The sequence below is a fragment of the Citrus sinensis genome, chromosome 1 (genome assembly GCF_022201045.2).
Source record: "Citrus sinensis cultivar Valencia sweet orange chromosome 1, DVS_A1.0, whole genome shotgun sequence".
Taxonomy (NCBI): Eukaryota; Viridiplantae; Streptophyta; class Magnoliopsida; order Sapindales; family Rutaceae; genus Citrus; species Citrus sinensis.
In genome coordinates this window covers 8104958-8127178 of record NC_068556.1, presented here as the reverse complement: position 1 = coordinate 8127178, position 22221 = coordinate 8104958, and the positions used below count along the sequence as shown (strand labels likewise).

At 34.1% G+C, this 22221-nt stretch overlaps 1 protein-coding gene and 1 long non-coding RNA gene across 5 annotated transcripts; both read right to left on the bottom strand.

The window, feature by feature from the left end:
• Positions 1-1112: 1112 nt before the first annotated feature.
• Positions 1113-3840, bottom strand: LOC102630234 (protein IQ-domain 26). 3 transcript variants are annotated; one of them, XM_006475525.4, is made up of 5 exons: positions 3538-3840; positions 3029-3138; positions 2473-2937; positions 2144-2356; positions 1113-2015 (listed from the first exon to the last, which is right to left on the bottom strand). In XM_006475525.4, exons 3-5 carry the CDS (start codon positions 2914-2916, stop codon positions 1329-1331), a joined length of 1344 nt encoding a protein of 447 aa, XP_006475588.2. In that variant the 5' UTR covers positions 2917-2937; positions 3029-3138; positions 3538-3840; the 3' UTR covers positions 1113-1328. The 3 variants fall into 3 exon arrangements, with proteins under 3 accessions (XP_006475588.2, XP_006475587.2, XP_052299230.1); XM_006475524.4 differs by having other exon boundaries at positions 2473-2952; positions 3538-3839; XM_052443270.1 differs by lacking the exon at positions 3538-3840 and having other exon boundaries at positions 2473-2952; positions 3029-3303.
• A 4625-nt stretch (positions 3841-8465) lies between these two features.
• Positions 8466-9970, bottom strand: LOC102629849 (uncharacterized). 2 transcript variants are annotated; one of them, XR_370387.4, is made up of 2 exons: positions 9372-9970; positions 8466-8972 (listed from the first exon to the last, which is right to left on the bottom strand). It is a non-coding gene; the product is annotated as an uncharacterized LOC102629849 (long non-coding RNA). The 2 variants fall into 2 exon arrangements; XR_008053960.1 differs by having other exon boundaries at positions 9391-9970.
• Positions 9971-22221: the final 12251 nt, after the last annotated feature.

Here is a 22221-nt window from a genome sequence, read left to right as displayed (position 1 = left end):
GGGGTGGATGTTGTATGACAGTGAAAACAAGGATAGTTTACTAAACTTTTGTAATTTAAAACGTGGACACATCATTATTGGAAAATGACAATTGTGGTGTAATTGCATGTACATGTGAATACAGCTTACATGTGCCCAGCTCACGTAAATAGCCGCAATTTTTGAAAGCTTCCTTGTCCACACGTTTCACGAAATGTTAAAACTATTTCTCGGCTTTGGATGGCCATGTTCGGCTTAATCGCTTTGGCCCCCATTTCAAATTCAAATTGTTCTGGCAATGGCATTTTGATTTTGATGGGCGCAGGGGCAGCCATGAAGTGATGCAAGGCAACAAGAGGAATTAGCGTCTCCATAAACATTAAAGAGAAAAAAAAAATGAGATCATTTGCCTTGCGTCGAATTATAAAGCCAATGATTATGAGTTTATTATCTATCTCATTGGAAAAGTAAAATTACTGTTTGACATTAATATTCAAGTCATTATCACGCACATTTAGAATAATAATGAATATGATAAGACCATCCCAAAAGGCAATCTAGGATCTTTTTGTCACTTCAGAACTATTTCTTAATGATTCTTACAACCCCATTAAAATATGTGCTAATTGTACTTTTGCTTGTTAGAGTTGAGTAATCAGAAAATATTAATTCCGAAGTGTTTAAAGCCGAAACGACACGGGACAATGGAGGGGCCGAGGCCGACTGAATAAAATTTTAACAGAAGTAGGGTCACACATAATGGTTTGCTCAAAGGCATGCTGCCTCCAAATTCTGCAAAAGAGAGACACAGCGGCATGACAATCACATTTACAACTAACGAACGGAGAGCCATTTGCTTTCGCTTGAATTGATAGTTTCAATTTGAATTTTGTTTCTTACCAATGATTCAATCTCAGCCCCAACTCTTCCATGGCTGTCATGAGTCTTGACTCTTGACAATGTCACATATTTGACACTTCTGGCACCCATTTCACAAATTTTCTGCTCGAGTTAGGGTCCGTTAGATGATCAAAAAATCTATAAAAATCAATAAAATTTAATTATTTGACAATGCCCAAATTGTGGGTTATGATACGATAGTCAAAGCTTCCAACATACCAACAAAAATATAATTCTGCTGCTAACATATCTCATTTAATTTGAAGGAAAGGCTAATAACATTACTTGGCACCAAGATTTGAAACAGATGCAATGGCATTTCAATGGTAATAACTAATAATGTTTTGATAATACTACATACATGTTTGAGTTCTATTGCCTAACCCTTTTGGTTGTCAAGGCACAAATAGCAGGAAGCAAATAACACACACAATGCAAATGCATAGTTATCACCACTTCCTTTGGACATAATTATTCCTCTCTGGTTCTCTGCACAACTCCGTAGATCTATCAAGCTTACCAATCACAGTATTCTTGAAACTAATAACCTCTTGAGCTTGTGAACAGGATCTTTGCATCCTAACGCCACTTAGGCTGCTTCTTGACTCCATCATTTCATTAAGTGAAAGCCTCCTTTTAGGCCCCGGTTCCGGCCTTTGCTTTGGTGCACTATGTGACCTCAATTTAGCCTTGAATGATTTTGTATTGGCCATGTAATTTGGAAAGTTGTACTGCCTGAAGAAGTTATCAGCACAAACACTCTTCGCGGGGGTAGCCGGAGCTTTAGACCTATCAAAACTTACAAACCTAGGGGTACTCTGAGCTGTTGAGAACTTGCACTCATCACCGGTTAGTCCCCAGTCAGATTCTTGAAAATTCCGGCCATCGGGTATCGACAAACACTGGTAAATCCTCGATGGGAGTGGAGACGAGATTGTTTGATAATGTGGGTCATCACTAAAATCCGAAACTGAAGTGTTTGTTCTGCGAGATCTTGATTTAGGCCTGTTGCTGCCTGTATCGACCTCCACAATTTTGGGACTCTCATCAATGGTGGTGTCAATAGAAGCAGACAATCTTCTACTGTGGATAGATACTGCTGCCTGCTCACTTCTTGTTTCATCATCATACCTTTCCTGCAGATTATTAATTCAAATAGAGAAAAAAAAAACACACATGTTTAGTGAATGACAAGTGTTGTAACTGCTGCTGTGTATACAAAAACTGCCGAGAAAATTGAAATTTAATCTTTTTTTTTTTTAACCATGGATTTTCGAGCTCTTGATTCCAATCTGTTACTGTTGTTGTTAGTGAGACCACCACAAGCACGAGCTCTCTGAGACCTAGCGGTGACTTGTGCTCTAATGAGCGCTTGCATACCGTGGAGTGTTGCTGTTGTTTGTTTCCTCACTAAATAACCTCTTACATGTGCCTGTAACTTCACCAGTCCTTTCAGTGCTCTCAGTGCTCTTCTTGCCTGTTTTAATTTCCAATTCAAGCTCTTGAAATTAAAGGGAAACAGAAAGTTGTTTTCAAGTTTAACCTCTTTGAACCAAAAAAAAGGACAAAATAATCAAGAAACTCTGAGCTTACCAAATAACCCCTGAAAACAGATTGAATCTTGACAGCAGCCCACTTCTCATGGGTAGCACCACCGAACATGGTGCCCCTGCCATGGCTAGTTAACCTGACAACGGCCACGGCCGCCTGAGCTGCTGCCACGGCAGCGTCAGCTGCCGCAGCAGTGGCAGCAGCCACAGCAATAGCGTGCTTGTTCTGTTCCTTCTCTGTTTCAGTAGCGTAGTATGATCTTATCCAAGCTGCTTCAGCTGGTGACATGTTTGGTGGTATGGTTGCCGGATTATAACACAAACCACCGCCACTGCCGCCGCTGGCTTCTCTTTCTCTTTCTCTCCCTGAGTGGCCAAAGCTGCAGCCGCTGCCCCTCCCCTTTTTGTCTCTCCGGTCGCCGGAATTTGCTGAAGTAGTGTTCTTTATCCCAAACAAGCTCTTCAGCCACCTTGTTGCTCTGCCCATTTTTTCCTTTTTCTCTTGAAACTGAAATTAATCAATCTAAAAAAAACTGTTACCCATTTCAATTTTATTTTTATTGTTATGTTTATTTTCAGATAAAGAAGAAGGCTGTTACCAGCTCGCAAACTGAGTTGCTTTCCTTTGTTGCGAAAAGTGGCGATGCAGTCTTGCAGAGTTGTTAAAGAATTAAGATCTTTTAAAAACAACGTCCATATATTTCAAAAACTACAAAAACAAAAGAAATATTATATATAGAATAAAAAACAAAACAAAGATTAATAATAACTCGAGGGATTTTTCTTCTTTCAGCATGACACTCGAAACTAAAGAAAACAAAAAAAAAATTGAATGAAAGAAAGAAATAGAAAGCTGTCATGGCCCCCATTACGTGACAAAATCATGGCGCTTAAGAAATTCAGAGGGGTTTGCGTTTTCAAACCAAATAATATTATTTTAATTTTTAAATAAACTAAATTAATTTTTTTTAAAAAAAAGAGACAATACAGAAGTAAGCACTTAGTAGGGAGTTACAACTTACAATGCCACTAAACTAACAAAGATTAATTAAGCATTAAAGAATGAGATGAGATGGGTAATAAAATAATGGATCAGAAAGAGTAATACCCAACAGAGGGGGGGTGATTTATGGCTTCTGCATGATTGTACTGGGATTTCATTACCCAAGTTCTGTTTTGCCTTAGCCTTTAGCTAGTCTCTCTCGTTTATGTACCCAAAAAAAAAAAAGAGTAATACCCAACAGAGTAGAATCAGATTCTTGAAATAAAGTAATTAAAAAGGGCCAGAAAAAAAAAAGGTAAAGGAAATTAAAAAGTAGGAGGAAAGTGAAACGAAACGCTCAGTTTTTGCAAATTTGCAATATTATCCACCAATTGAAAAGTGAAAAGGGACACTCAATCTAACAGCGAAAACACAAACACAAAGCTCTCTTCTTTCTCTTTCTCATTACTTTATGGAGCGACGTGTCCTTAAAAAGAAAAGATACCTGGGGGTTCCTCAGCCTCTGACACTCTCGTGAAGCCTTGCATTTTCATTATCATGCATAATATCATATATACGATAGAAATGTTCGTGCTGTATTTTTTTTTTTTTAAGTCTAAGAAATTATTAAATCATATGATTTTAAAATATAATATTAAAAAATGTTAAATCATCTAATTTAACAACTTTCTTAAACTTTAACTAAATCTAAAATCCTAAATCAGATCAACGCTCTCATAAGCAATAATATTTATAAATTGTGACTACATCAAATTTCGTTGATTTTTATTGACTCTCTTCTATAGTGTTAAATAATTAAATTTTCTTGATTTTGGTCGTTTTTTTATATCCAGCAAACAATACCCCTGAAATAAGGACCTCGTAATGTAACCCTAATCCCCAACATTTGAATTTAATGGCAAGAATACGTACCGTCGCCAGCTCTCGATTCTCAAACTACAACTGGGTTTGAATAATAGTCTGTGATTTTATTTATGATACAACTGTTGCTTGCTGCAACACTCTGTTTTTTGGGGCTCTGTTTTGGATTATTCTTCGGTTATTGTTATTTATTGTTCAATTATTTTGTCCAGAGTAATTCAACTCTCTTGACCCAGTAACTCCTGATCTCTCTGCAAAGCTCTGTAACGTGCATCTTGGAGGTGAAAACAAAGTTTCGTCTACAAATGCAAGTACTTTAAACAGAGAAAGGGGTCAGTCGTTTCATTATTGAATCATAACCAATGAATAAAAAATTAAATGAAAAACTTATTTATGTTAAAAATTTATGAATGTTAAAAAAAAAAAAAAAAAGGGATACATAAATTACTGCTAACTTGCTGTTTTGGTTCTCTTTTACTGCCAAAAGAAAAGAAAACAAAACAATGCCCCTTCGCTTGCATGTTTCCACTTACGAAATGGAACCAGCATTGATTGACAGCTTCAGCGTAGTACGAGTTCCCCAGTAACGAGTGAGGGAAGAGGGGTAAATTTGTAATTGCATGGTTGATTCGCGATCTAAATGCTTAGCTGGCTGGTTTTTGCACGGCTGGCTCAGACCATTCAAAGACAAAATTAGTAATGAGGTCACCGAGTTTGGATATATTTACAGAAATACTACTCATCACATAGTGCATTCAAGTTTTGTTTTGACAAAAATGGGACAACGCTTGCATCATTTGCTGCGTCCTACGGACTCGATTAAATGGTCCCCCTTCCGATTTTCGGTTCTCTAGGATCGCCAGGGAAAAGATCGTGCCCGGATTCGTTTCATAATTAAGGGAACTAAAATAGAATTTTATTACTTCTCCCTTTCTCTTTCATATGATCTCTCTCTCTTTTTTTTTTTTTGGGTACTCTTTTGATTTTATTACATCACTTGTATCTATATATTTTTATAATAAATAAATATATATTTTTTCATTAGATTACAATTAAACTATTACTAATATTTATAAATTAAATTATTGGTCTCATAAATATTTAAACAATGTCTACTTCATTCACCTGAAATATTTATTTATTCACATGTATCAATATATTTTTATAATAAATAAATATTTTTTTTCATAGAACTACAATTAGACAATTACTAATGTTTACAAATTATATTATTGGCCTCATAAATATTTAAACAATGTCTACTTCACTCACATGACTATTACTGAATACTGATATTTACAATTAAAAATATTATCCTTATAAAACCCTCATAAGTCATAAATATTCAAAAGGACATCTACTCTATACATATTTCGAAAATAAAAAAGATTGTTTCTACTCAATTATTCTATAATTGAACAAGGAAATTAAACATCTATATTTAGATATGGAAACTCAAACACCTGTGAGAGTATAGGTTCTCTCCCTCGGTCAAAGGTCGATTTGTATGATAAATAAATATTTATTATTTACTTTATCATATATATAACCGTTTTTGTTTCCTTTTTTTTAAAAAAAAAAACCGCATTGTTAGCAGTCTAAAGATTTTCAAGCTAAGATTAAAATCATCAGATATTGGCGGTTATATTTATAATGTCTGCATATATTTTACTTTACCAATATATTTTACCGTCTATGGGTAACGTTTGGTGTGATGTACAATATTGCATAAAATGAAATTGATTAGGACGTACGGTAATGATTGTTTTAGGGAACTAAATTTGACATAATACCATATTTATGTGGAATATATATTATACATTTTAATAAATCTCTATTAAAATTAGTGTTTATTAATATTTTTTATTCATAAAAAAAATAACATCCATCTCCGGAACCACCTTCAAGCACTACAAGCCACCAGCAACCATTAGCTTCCACCACCCGCCACCAGTTGTCGTCAAATACTGTCCTCCTATTGCCGTTGATGTTAAGTTTCGTATAGCTGGAATCCTCATCACCAGATCTAAGAAACAATACAAAGCATCACCAAGCATCTAAGTATCAAGTACAACTCAACCTACTTCTAAACAGGAGTACTCAATTACTTGAGCACCACATGCATTTTTGCAGTGAGAACAAGAATCAATTTAGGTATTGTATGTTGGGGTGGTGTCGTCGGATGGAATATGAAGTACTTATTCATCCGCATGCATACATATATTTTAAATCTATCAATAGTGAAATTAAAATTCTCACGAGTATAGATAGATTTTCTATTACTATGTCTCTTTGTTTCTCCTTTGATTTAGTTTGTCCTCCTAATTAGTTTCCTTCTTGTCATATTTTTTATATATCATCATCAGTTTTCAATTGTTGTAACTATTACTCTTGCCAACCCCATTTACTAGTTACTAAACACAAGATTGATGCCAATATGCCTTGGACCCAACGGTGAACCTTTACTCTCACAGTTAAGAAGGATTGTTCAAGTCTCCATGGACTCAAAACTCTTTCAATTAAGCATTATATATGACTGTGATGTTTATTTGTAAGTCTTTCTCCATTGCAAAGTGCGAGTGGAGAAAAGACATCCATTCTCTGCGAGGGTTACTTGCTTGGACATCTACTTCATAGAATTTAATGTAATAATATAAATCTCAGTTATGTAGGGTTACTTGCTTTGGGCATCTACTTCATAGAATTTAATGTAATAATGTAAATCTCAGTTATGTAGGGTTACTTGCTTGGGCATCTACTTCATAGAATTTAATGTAATGATGTAAATCTCAGTTATGTAGGATTACTTGCTTGGGCATCTACTTCATAGAATTTAATGTAATAATGTAAATCTCAGTTATGCATATCTGATTGTAAATATCAGTGTAATATCTGTTGTAATAGCAGTTGTAAATATCAATATAATATAATAATTTGATGTGTAATTAATATTTAAAAAAAACACAAGATTGATCATTAGAGTAAGGATCCCATGCGTGTATCGAATTCCAACACATTCCAAAGTCTTTAAGATTTGATGGTGACACAATTTCTACACTGCTGCATAGCCTAGGGTTTCTTTGGAGAACTTTAATTTCAAAAGATTAGATGGGCTGTCAATTTGAAGATCCCAAAATGCATTGAACTTTAGAAGCTCATAATCAAATCTAAGAACAAGGGCCAGTGCTAGGATGCGACTTTGTTCTCCATTTTGGGGTTCAATCGTAAATCATATTAGCTTTGCTTATTCAGTATGTAAAACAGAATTTTACACCTCCATTACCATTCTTCGTCTTCTTTCCGAGAACCACAATAGCCTGTAACAACTATGATGCCTAGATACCTATGGGAATAATATCAGATCTCGTCAGCGAATAAACCCGTTATCTTTAAATTCTACATATAGGTCCTATGCTCATTAGTCATCCATTTATGAAGAGAATATTGTCTTTATTTATTACTATTATTATTATAATATTTCTTTGTGGGGGGTGGGAGCGGCAGTAAATGAATAGAATGTTGTTGGGAAACATTAAATATCGAATATTACTATATATACCTTATCTAGTATATAAATATTTTGTTCTAGGGACTTGGTTGAGTAATTTTCAAGCAATTTTCTTTAAGTGGCACCCATGTTTGAATATTGACAAAAGATAAGGACATCTTATCTAATATATTTGGCTGACTATTTATGTTCGAATCTACCATGTTAGTTTAACATTACGTGGATATGTATATAAATGTATATCTTTAATGGTACATTTAAATAGGAATCAAAATGGGTTAGAATCTGAATGGATTGAAATGAGATTTATGAGAATGAGTTGGAAGATAGAATGAGAATGGAAAATGAGAATCATAATAAACTATTTACTTAAACTATAAAAATCGGAATCGGAATGAACTGTTTCAAATTACTAAAATATCATTTGTTAATGATAATGATAAAGGAGATTAAAGAGGATGATAATGATGATGATGATATTAGTTTAATAAATAATAATAATAATAATATATTATTATAATTGATTAATTTATCATCATCATTATTATTATTAGAAAATTTGTATGGACCAAAATGAACAAATAGCAAACCTTTTCCAGCAAGTTGCTATCCAATTCTGCCTTAGTAATAGGCTAATAAATTGAAATTGAAATAAAAATAATAATAAGCAAACATAAACTGTAAATTTAGATCCAAAATAATTCCCAATAAAACATATGTTCGACCAACATAAAATTAAATGAGTCACATAAGTTCCACCAACATAAATGTCGTTACATAACACATATAAAAGTTCAACCATCACTAGTTAAATAAGACACATACTATATATATAAGTTCAAAATCCCAATAGCAGCACAAATACATAGTTTCAACATCATAACTAAGAGCGGACTACACCCCACAACGAAGCATTTGGATCACATATCGTTTTTTGAGGTGATAAGGTAAGGTAAAGAACACATGAAGCAAATCATGTTTCGAGACCAACATACTAGTGGCTTCATATATTCCCTCATCAGCCAAGCGGCCTTCAATTTTGCTCATTCTATATATAATTTACCTTGTAAATCAATTATTTCCTTATCACTAAAAAGTGCAGTAATCAAACAATCCGATGGAGAATCGAATATCACGCATCTTCACCATTGACATTTGATCAAATCACTGGCTGCAGCAACCATTCATCACATAACAAAACATTAATCATCAAAATAGTCATCAAGCATGACAAAATGAACACAAAATTCTACATTTAATTTTTTCCTAATAACTTTTATGGAAAATTTTGCAAAATTCATGCTTTGCATTAACATATCTAACTTCATGTTACTAGAACAACTCTCATAAGTAAACTTCATGCCCATTTACGTGTTCTTCACATTTCCAGACAAACATATTAATAAATTTTTGTTTTCGGTAGATGTCGATTTTGTTGATACTGATCTTCAATTCATATTATATTTTTGTGTTAAAGAAATAATCTAATAATAAATCAAAGAAATAATAATCTAATTAATTCAAAAAAAAATAAAAACGATGAAGAATAGTGAAGATAGTGATTGACTACCGAAACAGCTAACCATTACTTGCAGTGGTGAAGACGGTGATGGGAAGCTTCAGATCAGCAATGAAGGGGATCGGCGAAGACAAGTGGCGAAAACCAAAACCAGCAAGACCAGGGGCGTCCATGAACAGAGATGAAATGACCTTTGATGGAGAAGAAACCGAGAACCGCTAATTGCTTCAGCGTCGACGGAGCAGCAGTAACGATGACGGCCGATGATTTTGGCAGCAACGACGACGAGCAGTGGATATGGCGTTCGGCAGCTTCAAAGAGATTTTGGCTTTTTTTTTGTATTTATATTTTGTATTTAATTTTATGAATGTTTAAACGTCGATGGAGGCATAATGAGAACTCTAGAAGAAAATGGGTGATTGATTCCCACCCCTAGGAATCAGTGTCATATTCCCATTCCCAAATAGTAGTGGTCTATAATTTCAATTTTGATTCTTATTTTATTTTTACGAAGTAAATACCGTCAATAATTTTAATTTTAAATTCTGATTTCTTAATCTGAAAAGTAGCACATCATAAATATATTGATTGAATTCGAATCAATAGCTAGTGTGCTTGTAAAGGATATATTTGGGCTATAGGTGTTGTATAACCCGAATCACTGCTTAGAAATAAAATCATTGGTTGTTAAATGAAAGTATATGGGTGGCATAAATAAAAATAGTTATAAATGAAATGAATGTGAGTACTGGTATTTAAACAAAAAAGTTTGACACAATGACAACAAAAAACCATAAAATTATCTGGTATTATAGTGTTAAGTAAAAAATTAGCACTATTTTTCAATTCAACATTATAACATCACCAAATTTTACAAATATTTTTTTCGTCGTTATGTCACCATTACAACTCTTTATCATTTTTAATGAAAATTTACAACACATTTTAGATACCATCCATCCAAACTTTGTTAGAAAAACAATAGCAACCTACATACTTAATACAGGTCTGGCTTATTCCAAAATCAAGTTCCTTTTTGAATGAAAATGTAATTGAAACAAACGTCTTTGCTGGATAGAAATTTTGTTCTTATTGTTAAAAAAAAATCTGGCTATAAGTGATTCTCGTAATAATAATCTAGACAAAATCATAACTACCCCGTTTGAGTAAATAACTTTTTCAGGGGGAACCAACAGGGAATTGCTTTGCTATATTGGTCCAGGTAAAATAACCGTGATGGGCTTAACTATGGTTATAGAGAGTGGGCTAATAAAAGCCCACAACGTTTTGCATTGGGACTTTTTGACTTTTCCCACTTCCCAGTTTTAAGAAGCCGAGGCTTTCTTCATTTTCAAGAAGATTAAAACGGAGAGCAAAAAAGGATTCAATGCTTTTGTTTATAAATTTCCCTTCAAAAATCACTACATTGTCGTGAAATTCCAAACTAATAACTTTTTTTAATATCCCATTATGAATAGGTAAGTAAATAATAATAATAATAATCACCATCATAATAAATTATTATATAGTACTAGATTAAAATTAAAAATTTAGTGTTTGATGTTTAACAAGGCTTTCGACTTTTGGATTTGTTAATTTCTTAATCTGAATTTTGAGGCTAGAAACTTTTGGATTTTAAAATTTAATGCTAGTTTTATGTTTTGACTGTGAAATATGATGGATATTATTATTTGTGTTTTTATTTTTAGTTGTTTCAATTAATTAATTATTCTTCAACTATTTTATCTATTGGGATAATTTAAAAAAAAAAAAACTAAAAATGGGCCTTTGGGATAAGTCACCCCTAATTTTTTTAGTGAAAGCTTTTAGTTGTAAAAATTTTACTTTTAAAAACATTATTTCAATAAACTCTATTTAGAAAGCCATTCCAAACAAAATCTTAACTCGTACTTAATTATATTGAGTTGGGTTAGGCACTCTATGAGGTGAGTGCCAACCTAACTCGTGCTTAGAATTTGTTTACAAAATCCGCTCATGTGTTACCGCATGTCACATTTACGCAAGGTGTTAGACTTCCTAATTTGGATTTTTCATGCATTCCTTTCACCAACCTGTTAGAATAATTTTGAAAATAAATGATGTCTTATTATAAAAACATGTCCAATTAATTGTGCATTATAAAATATGCATCTTTTCACTTAAGGATGTATCCTTTCATTGAGGCATTTTTATTTGAAATTGTTATAATTCAATTTAGACCATTAATTAAAATTATTTGAAATGACCATAAGTGAAGGGGTATTATGAAAGATGACCACCCAAATATAGGGGCACAAGTATGCCTATAAATAAGGCCATGTCTAGGCTATTTAGACATGAAAATAATGATTCTACACTACTCTTTTCTCAACCATCTTTTCTAAAACTAATTTCATCATATGACACCCATTTTTATCAGTTGAATATCCAATATATTATTTTTTTACAGGAAAAATATATTGATTCTTGACAGATTTGCAACATTTAAACAGTATTTAAATTTACATTCGTCGATACACAAACAAACAAATAAGTATTTCATTGTATTCTTGAGGTGTATTTGCTTAACCTATGTGCATCATTCAATTGATGGGGGCAAATAATATCTTTAGAGAAACGGATATTTGTAACGTGCCTTGTGTTAACATGAATATGTTCATAATATTGATTTTGATGATAACAAACTTTAAATTTTTTTGATTAAAATGTTGAGGCTATTCATTAATAAACAAAAGCCTTATAATCATTCCAACCTTATTCATAAAAGTTGGATGACGGTTATTTTTCAAATTGAAAAATGATTCTCTGCAATATCTGGCTAAAACTGTGGTTCTGGAAATAAACAGTGAACCATTTTCCTTTAAACGGTTAACCGATTAAAATCAGAGAGTAACAAATTGCTTAAGCTCTAACCGGTTAAGAAAAACGGAAAACACAAAATGATGGAAAGGCTACTAGAATTAAACCGTGAACCGTTTATTGAAACGGTTAACTGATAAAATCCAGAATGGAAGATTATACTCATCTTGTTACTGGAAGCAAACGGAAAAAGTTTAACTGAAACGGATAAGGCTAATTTGTTCTGCAGGTTACTGGAAACAAACGGCGAACTGTTAATTATAAATGGCTAACCGATAAATTCCAGAAAGGTCATTTCGTACAAATCTTTAACCGTTTAATGTAAACAGATAACTGAAGTTTATCTTGCAGGTCTCTAGAATTTAACGGCGAAAGGGTAAGCCTAAATGGCAAACCGTTTATTTGAAATTTGGCCCAATGATAACTTTGACCATCCTAAACAGTTAACCGATAATGGTTAACGGCGAACCATTTTCGGGCAGACAGTCTGTAACGGCTAGTTTTTCAGCTCCAACTATAAATAAACTCATTCAAATTCAAATAAGGTTGATCACAACACTACCATTGAGCTTATATTCGAGAATACAATCTTAATAGAGCTTTAAACACATTCTTGCTTCATCTATTCACACATTGGGTATTGATTTGTAATCTTAAATATTGTGTGAGAGAAAAATAATTTGTAATCTTTTACTTTGAGTGATTGTAAGTGTTGGGATACACTTGGGTTAAGAGATTTGAGATAATCTCTTGTTGTAAATGTCCATTGACACATTAGAAGTCAAGTGTAAGCATTTGAAGCCTTGGAGGATTGCTTAGTGAAATCCTCAAGCCCGGAAAGCTTGGAGGCGTGGACGTAGGCAAGGTTGACCGAATCACGTAAAAGTCTTTGTGTTTGAATCTCTCTTCCCTTATCTTTTTATATTGTGATTGATTTAATTGTTATTACTTTAAATTCGTTTTAGATTTGCTTGGTATTTTATTTTAGAATTGAATAATTTTTAAAATATCAATTCACCCCCCTCTTGGGTTACATAACTAGAATTTCACCTTGAAGTATACATTATTTTTCAGCAGTTTGCCTGTTTCTATTTGAAGGCAACAAGAATTTACCTTCACACGTACTTTCGATTTGTGGAGAACTTGTGACACACGTTGAATTTGAATCCGGCGTGGTGGGTACCTAAAAAAGGCACTTCGACGCCTAAGTCAGTGTTTGATTTTAAGGTCGAAGTGCCTAAGTCAGTGGGTACCCATGTCATTCGTTACTTTCTTTTGCTCAGGGCTTTCCAGTAAGTTTCAGAACATGCTTCTTTTCGCATTTTTCATTATCACTTATTCATTATTATTATTATTATTATTATTATTATTATTATTATTATTATTATTATTTTTGTTCTTCATTCTCACCTCCTTTTGCTTTTTTTTTGGTTGGTTTCGTCTTTCGGTTCTCTTTCTTTTTGTCCCTTATTTTGCTCTTTTTTTTTTGTGTGTTCCCCCTCCTCGTGGCCTTTTGCCTTTTTACTTTTGTTTTTGTTTTTTTTTTGTTTCTGCTCTCTCTCTCTCTCTCTCTTTTCATTCGGTTTTGAATTTTAGTTTTATAATTGATTATAGCTCATAATCCCAAAAAGCATAAGATATATTGCTACAGTATATTGATTCTTGTTGCTTTAGTATAGTGCATCAGATTTTTGTTTCTGCTTTTTTTTTTCATCCGGTTTTGAATTTTTCTCAATTTGATTTTTGATCGATTTTTTTTTACAGGAACATTGGTTGCCCCTAGAGTAGAAAGGCTCTTATTTGATTGATTTGTGGAATATGTGGACTTTGGCTCTGATGTCCAGTTGAGAGAGCTTGCAGATAATGTTGATATTATGGACCCCGGAATTGACAGGGAGTCGATTTTACTTTACCACCAGCAAATTGAGGTATTATCATTCTTTATTCCTCCACTAGTTATGGAATTTTTTGCTCGTTGTGGAATTTCGCCCTTGATGATTAATCCCTGTGTTCTAATATTATTACAAGCCTTTGCCACCACCAATTTAGCTTTTAAGGGGTCCCATTTCCTCTCCTTGTATGATTTGTTAATATGTTATAGACTTAAACTTTATAGTGGTCCTAAGAACGAAAGGGATTCATGGTTCACCACCATGAGGTTTGAGGATAAGGGAATTTTTTTACAAAATTCCTTCTTCGATGAAAAAGGACCCGTTTAGGGAGTGGTCAGTCAACCGTCCTGTAATAGTTACTAGTTATTGGTGTAGGAGCGAGCGTATGGAATCTTATGTTTTTAGTTATGCCTTTTGGAAAAAGCTCCGTAAGTTTGTATTCCTTTTTGTTTTGCTATGTGTGGATGCCTTTTGTTTTGTTATTTGCGTTACTCACCTTTTTTTTTTAGCTGGGCCTATTGTTGATCCTCCTTTATTGGGTGCTCGAGTGGCGTATTTGAAGAGGAATTTTTTGGGAAAAGATTTTCCGTGTGTTACAGAATTGATTTCGCGTCAATGTTTGAGACGCATTGGTCGATTTATCTACGTTCGTCATGTTGATAGCTTGTGTTTGGGAGAAGGCTACATTGTTTTTCCCCTTAGACTTGCCGGCCTTTCCCGTAATGATGAAATAAATGAGGATGCGAGGAAAATACTTGACTTATATGTGGCTGATGAGGATGAGAATCCTGACATTCCTCTTCCAGATGGGATTCCTATAGACTTAGGGATCAAGGAGCCTATATCGAACCCAAGGTCTCCTCCCTATAGGTCTAAGGAATTATATATTCGAAGAAAGGTTAATAAAAAGAAGACACATCTTAGAGAGAAAATTCCTATTGAGAGACAAAGTAGCGAAGCTAGCGGGGTTGTTAGGAAGCGATCTATGGAGAAATATGATGTTCCCATCCGGGGGGCTTTATCTGAGTGTAACAAGACAATGGCTAATTCTATACAAAAAAACTCATAGCGAGAAACCCGAAAATATTGGTCCACAAGGAGAGGCTAAGCAAAGTTCTTATTCCAACTGATTCCGATGAGTCGGAATACGAAGGTATATAAGTTCCTTTGCTCCTGCTTATGTTATTATTTTATGTATGCATATATAATATTCTCCTAATACTTTTTAGTTTTTAGAAAATCATGATGAATATATTTTTCGATCTACTAAAGGAGTAGTGACGAAAGAGGACCATAGGATTGGTGGCAATGAAATTTTATCTAAAAGCTGCTCGAGTAAAGAAGTTTTTTTCCCGTGACAGAGAGGACAATAATGCTCATGTAGGAAAAAATCAAAAGAGGAGGAACGATGGTAAGTGTTGGATTTCTATAACTTTTCCTTTTGTTATTGGTTTTTCCATTTATTCTTACCTGACATCATGTTTTGTTTTAATTGTGTAGCTACTTTCTCTAGCTGAACTTCTCCTTTGGGGAATGCTGAGTGTGGAAAGCAGGGCGTGGTTGTGGAGGAAGTAGTTCTTATTACTATAGGAACTTCCGAGGGAGGTACAACTATTCCGGTTGTAGATTTAAGTAAAGTACAAGCTTTCGGGCTGTTAAAGTCTAAAATACCGAGGCTTCCTTGTCCGAAGCACAAGGCTGATCCCCGAAAAGATTATACTTCAAAGAAGGCAAAATCAGGTGTGGAATTTATTCCTTGACAATTCTTGTTGGTGATAATTTCTATAATTTATTTTAAGTGGTCGTTCATATTTAATAGAGAAGTTTTTTATTTTAGTTTTGTTTTGGTTTCAGCGGATATTTCCAATGCTGGGGAAGATATATCCCACCATGAGTCCGTTCTTACTGGAAAAAATAAGGGTGCTTTAGGTGCAGAGTATTATTCTTTTGAGAAAAAGAAGATCGTGGGTGATTCATCAAAAGATCAGTAGGCTTTTGAAGCAGCAGTGGTGCCTAAAATCTCTGTTGCATCCAAGGCCGAAGAATCCTCTGGTATTACTTTCTCCCATTTATCGTTGGATGCAACAGTTATGAGGACTTGGTAGAGGTGGAAAAGCTCATTGGCTATAAGCCTAATGAAAAGATGGAGGAACACTTCATGCGTTGTATGCAGCGATATATGAAGGAGAGTGCATCGATTCTCCGCTCGTATTTTAGTATAGAATTAAAGATCGCAGAATTACAATTTTCGAATGATAACTACAAGGGGTTTGCGAAATCTTGCAAGAAGTTGTCATCCGAGTTAGAAGGTGCTATATCTGGTATTGTGGAAAGGAACTTCCGAATTGCGGAGCTAGAGAGGAAAGTTAAAGAGGCAGAGCAGGAGCATTTGGAGTTGCTTCTTTTGAGGCAGGAAAAGCAAGAGTGGGATAAGGTAAAGGGTGTCCTAAGGAAAAAAGTTGGCTGAAGAGCGGGAAAGTCATCGTATTGCTGAGGAAAAATTGTCTACTGCTGGGGAAGTTTTTGATCAAGCCTCTAATGCATATATGGCATTGGACTATCGTTGTGGGTAGCGTGGTGGCCGTTATAGGAATGATGTTAAGCCTCGAGAGTTCGACAAGTTGGTTAGTTATGAGCCGGGTTGGTCGTTGCGCCATCTTGGCAAGGATGTTTCTACTATTGATTTAAGTGAGAAAGATGGGATTAGTTTCGATGATGATGAGGTAGTTATGGAGAAAGTGTGATTCCTGACCCGGATCTAGAGGATGGTGAGGAGGGAGGTACCGATGCTAGTACTTCAAAGGGTGCGGAAGACGGAGTTCCATGAATTAGTAGATTTCTATTTGACTTTGTATTTGCTTATGAAGGACATTACCTTTAGGTTTTATGTAGTGAGAATTTTTCTTTTTCTTTGTTGTTTTTGGCTCTTCGGAATTTTTTAGAAGTGCGAATCTTTTGTGTAAGGGCAGTGTTTGTTTATAGCTTGGATTTGCTATATATATAGTTTTTGTTTCCATAATGCCTTTGCGCGTGGAATTATTCTTTTAAGTTGTGTACATATATGCTTCCATGAAGCTTTTAGGAAAGCTTTACATATCGTTTATTTATAAGCATTGGTAGAGAATTATTTTCTTAGAGTGAGTAATATAGTCATTAAGCCCTTTTGTGGATCATAATTTCTTTATGTTCATCGGAAATAACTGTGCTTTCGAAAGAATTATTTACAAAATGATTCTCGTGGAAGAATTGTGTTCTCTCATATTATATGGAATAATCCTTTTGGGTCGAATTATTTCCTTTAGTTTACATTGAGTAGTTGGTGCTGCAGAATTACTTATCTTGAGGTCGGAATAATTCTTGGAAGAATTATTAATTGTTTCCGTAATAATCCTTTTGGGGACTTATGTACCAGAATCTCGGAATAATTTTTGTCTAGAAATTATTTTCCGCGACTTCGGAATAATTCCCTTGGGGCATTATTTTCTCCTTACTCTTGAACTAATTCTTATTGAGGAGTTGTTTTCGTTAAGCTTACATGGGATAATTTATCCGGGAGAATTACTTAACTTAAGCTCATGCGGAATAATGTTTTCGAGATGATTATTTGATTTAAGCTCATGCGGAATAATTATTCCGAGATAATTATTTAACTTAAGCTTATATGGAATAATTTTTTCGAGAGAATTATTTAACTTAAACTTATACGGAATAATGTTTCCGAGATAATTATTTGAGTTAAGCTTATATGGAATAATTATTCTGAGATAGTTATTCAACTCAAGTTTATACGGAATAATTCTTCCGAGATAGTTATTTGACTTAAGCTCATATGGAATAATTATTCCGAGATAGTTATTCAACTCAAGCTTATACGAAATAATTCTTCCAGGATAGTTATTTGACTTAAGCTAATATGGAATAATTATTCCGAGATAGTTATTCAACTCAAGCTTATACGAAATAATTCTTCCGGGATAATTATTTGACATAAGCTCATATGGAAAAATTATTCCGGGATAGTTATTCAACTCAAGCTTATACGGAATAATTCTTCCGAGATAGTTATTTGACTTGAGCTCATATGAAATAATTATTCCGAGATAGTTGTTCAACTCAAGCTTATACGGAATAATTCTTCCGAGATAGTTATTTGACTTAAGTTCATATGGAATAATTATTCCAGGATAGTTGTTCAACTCAAGCTTATACGGAATAATTCTTCCGAGATAGTTATTTGACTTAAGCTCATATCGAATAATTATTCCGAGATAGTTATTTTGCTTTAGCTTATACGAAATAATTCCGGCTTGAGTGTTATTATTATTATTTTTATTATTTTTATTATTTTTTTAGGGTTATAAGGAATTGTGGTTATGATAAAATGGTGATGTTTAGGAAATATAGTCGGCTTTCCTGAATAACATCTTTCATTGAGAATCCAAGCGGGAAGCTCAGAATAGCATTCATATTTACATTGGCATAGCCTTTAGGGAAATAAAAAATAGTGCTTAAAATATACAAACAAATTGGTGGACTGATAGTAGGAATTAAAGGAGATAAGATGGTGCCAAGTAAATTTCTTCCTAAGCATAGAACTTTTTCAAGTGAATGACATTCCACGCAGTGGCGACCTTTTTCCCATCAAGTGTTTGAAGCTTGTAAGCTCCTTTGCCAAGTCCTTTTCAGAATTGGTATGGTCCTTCTCACTTTTCCACCATCTTTCCAACATTGACCTCTTTCTTGACATCCATTGCTACTTTGAGGACAAGTTCCCCCTCCTTGAATTTTCGGAACTTGACATGCATATGGGGTGTTGGGGGTGGTGCTACAGAAACTTTTGCAGCCATTTGCTATTGTAAGGCCTCATTATCTTTCAGCCGCACATATTGCTGAGATTTTAAATTGATTAGCTCTATGGTTTTAAAATTTTTCTTAAGAATGTACTATTGAGTGTTAGAAAATGTATATTTATAAAGGAGAAAATTATCATTTTACATTTCAAGTTTTACTAACAACCCTTACTTTTATGTATTTAAGCTTCTTGCAATTTAATTATGTGTGTTTGATTTTAATTAAGTATTTTATGTATTTTAGGGGCATCATGGTCATTTCACAATAAACAAGAGATCAGACGGCAAAACGGACATCACTTTTGAATTCAGGACGGTCGAAAACCTTAGGAGGAGCATAAAAAGAAAAATTGCACTATTCACATGTACGGTACTATTCACGTGTACGGTACTGTCTACATTACTGTTCATGACACTGTTCACATAGATGGATCGATGACGTGGCATTGACCGATGATGTGGCATTGACTGATGAGGTGTCACGATCCTGTTGGGCTAAAATTCTTATGTACTGTTGATGGTGACATGGCAGCATATCAGTGGACGAAAAATCTCACGTACGGTACATGCATCACACAGGATTATTTTCAACCAAACCGAGTCACTGTTCAACCCGGGTCAAACCGTGTTACTGTTTGTCCGCGTGGTCAAACCGCGTACTGTTGACTGATGACGTGGCGCAATCTTGAGCGTCCAAACTGTTTTTAATCTGATGGTCATGATTTACTCCATATATCTATAAAAAGGTGGCCTCCCCCCTAATTTGATAGCTCTGAATTCATTTTTGGACTCTGTTTTCTCTAATTCCTTCTCTATCTTGTATTTTCTACGTATTTTAATAAATTCTCTTTTTACCCCTAGTTCAATTATGAGTATCTAATTTTCTTTCAAGCTTGGGTTGAAGGTGAAGTCTCAACATGTGTCATGGGCTTTATTTAGTAAATTTATTTTCTTGTCCCCTCTAATTTTTGTGGATGATTTGACTTTTCGTCGACAAATAATAATAATCTTGTCTAGATACCGCCTTACTTACACCGGCTCTCTAGTACAAGGTTATTATTATTTTAATAAATTCTCTTTTTACCCCTAGTTCAATTATGAGTACTTAATTTTCTTTCAAGCTTGGGTTGAAGGTGAAGTCTCAACATGTGTCATGGGCTTTATTTAGTAAATTTATTTTCTTGTCCCCTCTAATTTTTGTGAATAATTTGACTTTTCGTCGACAAATAATAATAATCTTATCTAGATACCGCCTTACTTACACCGGCTCTCTAGTACAAGGTTATTATTATTTAGCACGATAAGCCCTTAGCACCATATTGATTAGAGTGTGGTTCATGAGGTGTGGATTCCCCCCTCATGATTTAATTGGTATTAATAAGGAATATTTAGCCCATGATGCATGTTGATACGAATCCAGATACCCAATTACGTCATTTCAATAGATTTTTCTTCAATTTATTATCGCCATTTCAATTCCAATTTTAGCATTTATTCTCGCCAATTTAATTAAGATTTAGCATATTCCAAATCATTTCCACCACAAATCCAATCACTCATTTACAAAATTAATTCTACACACAATTAAAATCCACTTTCTCGTGGGATCGACACTCGTCACCATTGATCTATATTACAATAGATTCGTGCACTTGCGAGTTCAATAAAATTTGCACAACAAGTTTTTGGCGCCATTGCCGGGGAGGTAAGTAATTTTAATTCATATAATTATTTTTTGTGAATAATTTCTTTTATTTGTTTTATTGTATTTTTTTTCTTATTAAAAAAAAGAAAAAAAAAAGTGAATCTGCATTTAGAGGTTAGTAGTTCTTTTCTTTTTCTCTTCTTTAAAATTCTGTAATTTAATTTTCAAGTTATTTTTTTTCTTTGTAATTTTTGTTTATTTTACTAATTTTTTTTAGTTAATTTATTTCACGTATTTTTTTTGTGTATTTTTATAGTAAGGTTGTAATAGCGCGATAAGGTTAGTATTATAATTTCTCCTTATTCTTTATTTTTATTTGTTTTGTTCCCATTTATTTTTGTGTTCCTTGCATGCATGGTCGTAGGTCATTATTTCATAATCTTGAACCTATAGACATTGAATTAGAAAAAACACTTTGCACACACAATCATGTTAAAAATAAAATGGATTTACAAACACAACAGGAGAGGCCATTTAAGGATTATTTCAGTCCTTTAGCAAATTTGAGCACATCATGCATAAGATACCCAAATGTAGCTGCTAGGCGTTTTGAACTAAAACCTAGTGTGCTAAATTGTCTCCCCACATTTTATGGCCTAGAAAATGAGGACCCATATAATCATTTGAATGAATTTCATGCTATTTGTCAAACATTTAAATATGAGAATTTTTCAGATGATGATGTTAAACTTAGATTATTCCCATTTTCTTTAAATGATAGAGCTTGTTCATGGCTTAATACATTGCCTGCCAATAGCATTTCATCATGGAAACATATGGTAACTAAATTTTTGAATAAATATTTCCCAGTGCATAAAACCAATGCTATTCGCATGGAAATCTCAGAGTTTGCCCATAGAGAGGACGAGCAATTTTTTGAAACATGGGAGCGATTCAATGGGCTACTCTTGAAGTGTCCACATCATGGGTATGAGAAATGACATCAATGCCAATACGTTTTGGAGGGATTATTGCCGAATGTGCAAGAATGGCTAATGGCAACAAGTGGAGGAGAGCTAATGTCAAAAAGTGCATCAGAGATTTGGGAATTCTTCCAGCGACAAGCGGATAATTCCCAACAACAAAGTCGATCACTCAGGAATATTAGAAGAATTAAGAGAGTAAATGAGGTTTACATCGGCGAGTCAAATTCAGAAATTAAAGAAGTCAAAATAATAATTGAAGGCCTCTCTCGACAAATAGCATCGTTATCGACTGCTAAATCAACAGAGCCACATGACCATGACTCATACTCATATCAAGCCGATACCATATGTGTAATGAGAAAACCATCAAATTACAACCCATACTCCAACACATATAACCCTGGATGGAGAGACCACCCTAATTTTTCATGGTCTCAAGGATTCCAACAGAATGGACCAATAGCTCAAGCTCCACCAATGCAACCAATTCCTCAAAATCCTCAAGCTTCTCAGCCCCCATTTAGACCATTCAATCAGAACCAGAACTACTCTCAACCCAGACCATGGGAGGATTCATTCCAAAATCTCAAGAATGTTACTCACTCTACGATTGAGCAACAGAATCGCACCATTGATGGACTATGAAATGAGTTGAGAGCAGGCTTCAAC

Excerpts from the sequence above, each read along its gene's own strand:
- LOC102630234 (XM_006475525.4), bottom strand. The coding sequence starts at position 2,916 with ATGGGCAGAGCAACAAGGTGGCTGAAGAGCTTGTTTGGGATAAAGAAC. Across the intron at positions 2,357-2,472 it reads CTGTTTTCAGGGGTTATTTG|GCAAGAAGAGCACTGAGAGC; the intron begins GTAAGCTCAGAG and ends AAATTAAAACAG. Across the intron at positions 2,016-2,143 it reads CAAGAGCTCGAAAATCCATG|GAAAGGTATGATGATGAAAC; the intron begins GTTAAAAAAAAA and ends AATAATCTGCAG.